This window comes from Festucalex cinctus, chromosome 2 (genome assembly GCF_051991245.1).
Source record: "Festucalex cinctus isolate MCC-2025b chromosome 2, RoL_Fcin_1.0, whole genome shotgun sequence".
NCBI classification, from domain to species: Eukaryota; Metazoa; Chordata; class Actinopteri; order Syngnathiformes; family Syngnathidae; genus Festucalex; species Festucalex cinctus.
The window spans coordinates 28,235,306-28,244,003 of record NC_135412.1 but is presented as its reverse complement, the minus strand read 5'-3'; the positions used below and the strand labels follow the sequence as shown (position 1 = coordinate 28,244,003).

At 44.8% G+C, this 8,698-nt stretch overlaps 1 protein-coding gene across 1 annotated transcript; it reads left to right on the top strand.

Annotated features, from left to right (window-relative positions):
- The first annotated feature begins 102 nt into the window (after positions 1–102).
- pgm2l1 (phosphoglucomutase 2-like 1) lies at positions 103–8,529 on the top strand. The gene is made up of 12 exons (XM_077514193.1): positions 103–1,067; positions 1,950–2,117; positions 2,195–2,301; positions 2,935–3,019; positions 3,094–3,374; positions 4,560–4,752; positions 4,819–5,097; positions 5,206–5,299; positions 5,375–5,504; positions 6,607–6,796; positions 7,178–7,311; positions 7,698–8,529. The coding sequence occupies exons 1-12, from the start codon at positions 957–959 to the stop codon at positions 7,798–7,800; spliced, it is 1,875 nt and encodes a 624-aa protein (XP_077370319.1). The 5' UTR covers positions 103–956; the 3' UTR covers positions 7,801–8,529.
- Positions 8,530–8,698: the final 169 nt, after the last annotated feature.

Below are 8,698 nucleotides of genomic sequence, written 5' to 3'. Positions count from 1 at the left end.
GATTTTGATGAAATGTCTCTGTTAAAACATTTTTTAACAGACATTTTAAATAGTAGCACTTATTTTCAGTCTGAAGTTGTAACACATGTAACTAAAACCTATAAGAGGGGAAAAAAAAGCGAGCTACATGACTCCACGTAAAAGATGATGAAAGGATATGCGAGACCTATGGTAAGTCTTCTCTTTTAGTTTTCATATTTTAAGATTTATTTATTTATTTATTCATTCATTAATATATAGTTATGTTGCGTCTTGACTAATTAGCTTGGCATAGTCTCTGTAACCAGACCAGAGGTGAGCTGAACGCGGCAAAGTATACAATATAACAAATAAAATATTAAATAAAGTTTACGGTTGAGCTGGACAATTGAAATTATTGACAGCTTATTTATATTTTCGTTTTTTTTGTTTTAAACATGATATATTTTAAAATGCATGGCAAATTTAAAAAAAAATGCCAGTGCCTTTAATTCTGGAATAACACATTCGTAATATGTTAGCATTTGGCTGGAACCTTGTACCTCCAAATAGTCAATTTCAGGAGAGCCCAAAACTGCACTTATTTCTTGAAATTATTCAAATGAATCAGTATGAGTGGTTGTTCGTCTCTGTGTACCCTGTGATTGGCTGGCAACCAGTTCATGGTGTACCCCACCTACTGCCCGAAGCCAGCAGGGATAGGCCCCAGCACTCCCGCGACCTTTGTGAGGAATAAGCGGTTAAGAAAATTGATGAATGGATTAAACTGAATCCAAACGGTTCTGGTTTTGTCTTATTTTGAAGTACATAACGTTTGCTTTGAAAGGCAACCGGAAACACAGCTCAATCCAAAAGATTTGACTGTCCAACTTTTTGTTGACGCTGCTCATCAGTTTAGCATCAACCTTAGCAAGAGCATTAGCAACACCAGGGTAACGCCGTCACGATGGCACTTAGCTCGCCAGTATCGAGTCAGCATGGGCGACGTTGAGCGGGACGACAGAGCCGCGGAGGCCGAACACAGGCCACCGAGCAGCGTGGATGAAGATGTGAACGAGGCTCTGCGGCGCTGGATGCGCTGGGACAAGGTGAGCCTTGAACTCAGACGTCATCCGCCCCGCCTGCCAGTCACAGCGTTGGTGTCAATCACGTTGATTGATTGACCGCTCTTTATCGCGCATTGTTGACAAAAACAAGAAGGCGAGGAGAACGTTGTAACGTGCTTCATTCCTTTAAAACCAAAGCGTCTGCCAACGAAGTTGATAAAGCCGATTCAGTAGCATGAACGTGATCAATAAGAAAGTGTGATTATTTCAACGACATTGATGAAACGTCTGCGTCAATACGAAAACAAATGTGGAATGGACGTTTGTCATAGTGACTTACGGAGTGTCTGAAGGTGTACTGTGCAAACCTTTGTGGAACCTTCTGGAAAGTTCCCGTAAAATCAAAGGGGGCTATAACCACCTCACCTCATAGGTTAAAGGTCATGAACTCTGATAACCTTCAGTGTAAATGTCAACTGTAGCCTAACTTAATTTAACCGTCATATGACACTGACTACACAATATGAACCCCACAACACACACGCACACACATAGCCTACTGTAACGTCTCCCACACAGATCTAGTGAACATGACTATACATGTACGTACACTCTTAATAAACACTCCCCACTACTCAGATGATCACACACCGAGAACTTGATCACACAAGTCAAAGTCACACACACTCACAATTACACACATACAGTTAACCTGACCACACACAGTTACAGTCCCCCCCCCAAAAAAACACACACACACACACACACACACACGCACAGTAATGCTCGCCCACTGTGACATGAATGAATATGACCACGGACACAGTGAGCATGTCCACATGCACTGTTGCACACACACATAAACACGGATACACTCATAGTGGTTACCCAAAGTGAACACTGTGTATGTGTGTGCGTTGTCAGAATGAGTGGACTCGGGCACAGGTTGTTGCCTTGCTTGGGTCGGCCAGCGTGTCTGAGCTGCGGCACCGCTTCTGCTCCAGGCTGACTTTTGGCACCGCCGGCCTGAGAGCGCCAATGGGGGCGGGGTTTAACCGCATCAACGACCTCACGGTCATCCAGTCCACACAGGTCAGTGTGTGTTTACATATCTCGGTGTGTGCATGTGTGTGTGTGTTTTTATGTTTATGTGTGTGTCTATGTTGCAGGGTTTGTGCGCCTACCTGCTCAGGTGTGTTCCAGATGCAGATCGCAGAGGCGTAGTGGTGGGCTTTGACACCAGGGGGCATCCTGAGAGCGGCTGCAGCAGTCAGTGGTAATTACAATTGCAATATGTGTTGCCATGGAAGCGTCACGTTACCTGTTGTTGCCGTGGAAACAGCACATTTACTGCTGAGCTGTTTGCCATGGAAACGGCTTCTTTACTGTTGTTGCTTTCAAAATAACCTTTACTGCCATTGCCATGGAAACGGCAAATTTGCTCTGGCATGTGTTGCCATGGAAACAACACGTTCCTGTGTCCCTATAGAAACAACACATTTACTACTGTATGTTGCCAAGCAAACAGCACATTTCCTGATGTCGCCATGGAAACGGCACACTTTACTGCTGTATATTATTGCGAAAACATGGAAACACCACGTTTTTGTTGACAAGGAAAGGCCACATTTACAGCAGTATGTTGCCATAGAAACCACACATGCACAGCTGTATGTGTTGCCAACGCGTGACGTTTGCAGGCTGGCGTCACTGACGGCGGCCGTGTTGCACAAACAGCACATTTCCTGATGTCGCTATGGAAACGGCACAATTTACTGCTGTATATTATTGCGAAAACATGGAAACACCACGTTTTTGTTGCCAAGGAAAGGCCACATTTACAGCAGTATGTTGCCATAGAAACCACACATGCACTGCTGTATGTGTTGCCAACGCGCAACGTTTGCAGGCTGGCGTCACTGACAGCGGCCGTGTTGCTGAGCAGAGAGGTCAGCGTGCATCTCTTCTCCAGCTACGTGCCAACGCCGTACGTGGTGAGCAGAAGTGACATCACATCCTGCGGCAGGATTGGCGCGTGTGCGCATGAAGGCATGCTTGCGTGTTGCAGCCCTTTGCCATCAAGGAGCTGGGCGCGGCGGCCGGCGTGATGATCACCGCCTCTCACAATCCCAAAGAGGACAACGGCTACAAGGTGTACTGGTCGAACGGCGCCCAGGTGACCGCGCCTCACGACGGCGCCATCATGGCGAGCGTGGAGGAGCATCAGGAGCCCTGGAGCGCCGCCTGCTGGGACGTGACGCTGGTACAACGTAGCCTGCTGAGGAGTGACCCGCTGAGGCATGTGGACGCTGCCTTCATGCGCGCCGTCGCCAGCCTCTGCTGGCACAGGTGAGACGGATGGAAAAGCAAATGTTTTGTTGTTCTGTTGGAAACAGTACATTTACCATGGTTGGAGCTTTCGGGATTTACCTTGGTACGAGTGGACAAAGATGTGATCTCGACTGGGAAAGGAAAGGTGGAGGGCTTGCCCTATTTGTGATCAATCGATGGTGTCATCCCAGACATATTTCTCTTAAGGTGAGACTGTGTTGTGAAGACATTGAGCTCCTGGCAGTTGGATCGATGCTGCCTTCCTGTGGTATCGAAATTATGGTAAATACCACGTAGAGGAGAAAATTGCATGTGAACGCCCCCTCATGTCATATTTTCCAGTTTATTTTGATAGCCGAGTTTCCGAGTTGAGGGAATTATTCATGTTTCAACATGGTGGAGAGGATTTATGAATGGCAATAAATATTGAAACTTATAAGGGCGTTGTCATCCGCCAGCAGGTTGTTTTAGAATTTACACAATTACGTGGCATACACATTTCAATGTCCTTTACAACTCATTATTTGCCATAATTGTTCAGTTTTATGAGCATAGACGACGTCAGTATCTATATCTATCTATCTATCTATCTATCTATCTATCTATCTATCTGGATACACTAGTGCCGTGTTTGTGGTCATGGAAATTGCACATCTACTGTCATGTCATTGTCATGGAAACATCACATTTAAAAGTGTACATGTCGTCATACAAACAGTATTTATTATTGTTGCTTTGGAAACAGCACATTTACTGTAGCGTGTGTTGTAGCGGAAACAACACATTCATTTTTGTTGTCGTGGAAAATGCATGTTGCAGCACAGTTTTGCTATGAAAATAGCAAGTTTACATTAGTAAGTATTTACCATAGAAACCACATTTACTGTTGTTGACATGGGAAAAAAGCATTTACTAACATTGCCATGGCAACAGCACATTTACAGCTGCGTGTGTACTGTGTAGCCATGGAAACTAGTTGTTGCTATGGGAATTGCACATGTAGTGTTGTTGGAATGGACACAGCAGATTGACGCCAGTGCAGCATGGGTTGCTATGGAAACAGCACATTTTCCGTCACATTTACAGTTGCCTCTGTTGCTATGGGAATGGCACATTTAGTGTCGTCATGGAAACAACACATTTGACAGCTGTTGGTGTTGTTGTGTGAGGGAGTGTGGTCAAGTGATATGCGCATGTGTGCAGAGAGGTGAATTTGAGATGTCCACTCAAGTTTGTGCACTCGTCTTTCCACGGCGTCGCTCATGAATTCGTCCAACGAGCCTTCGCCACCTTCGGGTTCGATTCGCCGCCCATTCCTGTCCCCGAGCAGAAAGATCCTGACCCTCAATTCCCGACTGTGCATGTCCCCAACCCCGAGGAGGGCCACTCCGTCCTGGTAAGATTTCTTCTTCTTCTTCTTCGTTATTCCTTCCTCATCTTCTTCCTCCCTTCCCATTTTTAGGAGCTGTCTTTTCGTCTGGCTGAGCGGGAGAACGCCGCCGTGGTTCTGGCAACCGATCCGGACGCTGACCGTCTGGCGGTGGCGGAGCTGAGTGACGGCGGCGAGTGGAAGGTTTTCTCAGGCAACGAGCTAGCGGCCTTGCTGGCATGGTGGATGTTGTCTTGGTGGAAGAGCACGTGTGGCGACCATGCCGACGTACGGGATGTCTACATGCTCACCACCGCCGTCTCCTCCAGGATCCTCCACGCGCTCGCCCGCCAGGAAGGATTCCATGTGGAGGTGTGTCTAAGGCTATGAGGTCCATATGCAGTATTGTGCTATATAATAACATGTCTTAATAATAATAATCAAATAAAAAGTCAAGAAATCAACAATGCTCATCAACAGGAAACGCTTCCTGGCTTTAAATGGATCGGGAACAGAATTCAGGAGCTCACAGCACAGGGAAAGACCGTCTTATTCTCTTTCGAGGAGTCCATCGGTATTTGCCGCTGCCATTGGGTCACTGCCGCCGCCGTCACGCTGCCTGAACCGTGACATGCGCGTGTGTACGCAGGCTTCCTGTGCGGCAGTCTGATTCCCGAGAAGGACGGCGTGAGCACGGCCGTCGTGGTGGCCGAGATGGCTGCTTACCTCCATGAAAGGAAGCTCAGTCTCCAGCAGCAGTTGCACAACATCTACCAAATGTAAGGACACACCTACTTCCTGTGTAGATGCACTGTCACTTCCTGTGTGACACGCATATCCACTTTCAGTGCGGACGCACAGCTACTTCCTGTGTGATACATCTTCTTCCTGTTTGACACACCTGTTTGATACATCTACTTCCTGTTTGACAGACTACTTTCTACTCTACTTTCTTAATCCTGTATGGATGCACATCTACTTCTTTTTTGGACACATGTATTGTGTGTGACACATCTACTTCCTGTTTGACACACCTACTTCCTATGTGGGCACAGCAATTTCCCGTTTGTCACATGAACTTCCTGTGTGGATGCTCGTCACCTAAATATATGACTGGATAGCCGATAGGCCAAGACTTTTGAAGTTGTGAGGCTGCCATTTTGCTCCTCCCAAGAAACGTTTCTCGGCATATGATCCTATACATTTACAGTATCGAAATTGGAGAATATTTTAGGCAGTACTTAGTAGAAACAGCATGATTTATGATGTTTTCAATTTGTTAAACATAAGCAAGATGACTTCAGACATTTTACAACGTGCCTTAAATACAAGTATAAATTATATGCTTAATGATGTTCACAGTAGGAAAATTGTACATTTTTTGTTGAAGAATTATTCAACAAAAGATGCCTCTGCCAAATCTACATTTTAAAATATTGGGGTCTCAGGAACTGAGCGATAAAAGAAAGAGGCATTCTTTAAAACAGCACATACCAACATACATATTTTATTTTTTTTACTTGTTAAAAAATAGTGACCAAACCGCCACAACACCACCCCCCACCCCCAGGCCCTATACTAACTGCCTACGGCTGTATATGTCCAATTTGTACGTATACCGTTACCATATAGTTTATACAGTAGTCTGCTCGCGAGGTGGGAGGAGCAAGATGGCCACCCTGTGACTTCAACGGCTTTGACGGACGTGTATGGGTTATCGGCTATCCAGTCATATATTCAGATCAATGATGGCCGTCTAATTCCGTGTGACAGATCTACTTCCTGTGTGAATGTGGATCAACATCCTGTGTGGACACACTTCTACTTCCTGTGTGAATTCACATTAACATCTTCTGTGACACATATTCGTCCTTTGCACAGGTACGGCTACCACATGTCGCGGACGTCTTACGTCATCTGCAACGACGCCGTCACCATCCGCCGCATCTTCGCTCGCCTCAGAGACTTTGACGGGGGCGGCTCGTATCCCGACGTCTGCGGCGCCGTGCGCGTCGTTCACGTGAGAGACGTCAACACGGGATATGACAGCAGCCAGCCGGACAGCCGCTCGGTAACATGCCACCTGACTCCGCCTGCTTCGCCTTCCTTCTCCTTACTTTGGCTCTTCCATCTTTCTTTCTTATACTCGTTCCTCATCCTCCCTTTTATATCTTTCTCCCTCCATCTTATTCCTCTCATGCTAGTTTCTGCTTCTTCTCTTCCTTCATTACTTCTTCACTTTCTTCCACTCTTTCCTTCTCCTGCCTCCTCCCCATCTCTCATTCACCATCCTTTTTCTCCTCTTTCCTTCCTTCTACTACTTTCATCCTTCCTTCTCCCCCTTCCTCCTTTTTCTTCTCCTTTCTCCTTCCTCCTCTGCCGTCCCCCTCTCTTTCTTCCACCCCTTTTCTCCATCCTCCGACGTTAAGTTTTTCCCCTGTTTTTCCCTCAGGTACTGCGCGTGAGCAGGAGTGGTCACATGATCACCTTCACGCTGGAGAACGGTGTTGTGGCCACCCTGAGGACGAGCGGCACCGAACCCAAAATCAAAATTTACACTGAACTGTGCGCCGCGCCTGGAACCAGGTCACATGATTCTTCTTACATGTTTTCAATTTTGTTAAACTGAAAATGTTTACGCCGCAAATTACCACCATAATGATCAACATTACAATACAGTAGCATAGTGTTCATCAGAAATGAGGCGGAGGTTTCATTCCTGCAACGTATATTTAACATTAACATTGAGCATTTTGAACATAAACAGTGTGCTTAAATCTAAGAATTGTAAAAGTGCTTAAATCATGCTTTTGTTGCGTGCGATGCGCATAAAAAGTTGAAGCCACAACATTATGCATGGCTTGAAAATGAACACTGTAGTTAAATAGTATTAAAATAACGAAAGATCAGTATAACGTGTGATCAGGCGACCAATCAGAGGGTGACATTGCTTCCTATCGACTGCATTACAGTGAGGTATCTGGCCTGGAGGCGGAGCTTCGGAAGGTGACTGCTGCACTGCTGAATGACTTCCTGGAGCCGGAAAAAAACAACTTAATTCGCCGCGCTGTCTAGCTCCACCCCCTTCATGATGTTGCTTCCTGTTACATTTCATCTGGTAAAAAAAAAAAAAAAAGACGTTTAAAATCTAATGGCAAAGCTTGAAGTTGTTATGGTGATGGTGACAAATCCAAAGTGAATGTTTACATGCGTGAAGCGTGAAGAGATGACTATACTTTTATTTATTTTTCTAATGTTGCTGCCTCCCGTGTTCACAAATGTTTCGTGTTCCGCAATAAAGCTGGCATAGCTGGCATGTTCCGCAATAAAGTTGGCAAAGTTCAAAGGCTAAAATGTGTCTTTGGAGAAAGAATAACATTTTAGATGTTTTTTTTCCTATCAAATGTCAAAATGGTTCAATATTACCACATGATCTGTGTTACTCCCTTTGAGTTCAATCAAGGCTCAAATTCGTTCTTGGGTTTCAACTGACATTTAATGTCGTCCACATGTCTTGTACATGTTAACAACACATTAACAATGCCGTCAGAACTAAGAAAAAGCGAAAATAAGCTCAATTAGCACACAAAATAAAGAGGCTTCACAATAAACAAGAAATGAAATGACAAGTATTTACCTCATTGGCCACAATCACTCAAAGGGAATAACAAAAAAGCACGTCTTCTGGACAAGCTCCTTCCTTGTTGTCCACCTGTGCGTCAATTAACAGTGTCCCTTAACAACGTATGATGGAACAAAAAAGTCTCTTCCCCTTTTCAATAAAGTTTTTTAATTCAAATGAAATGATCTGAATATTATGACTTATTTAACATTTTTACATACAAATAATGACTATTTATTTTTCTTTTACTACCAAATCAAAACTATGAAATTAATCAATTAAATAAATGAGCGTTGCCTCTAATGGCAGCAACACTCCCACCAAATCACTTGTGATTTCTATCATGAACTA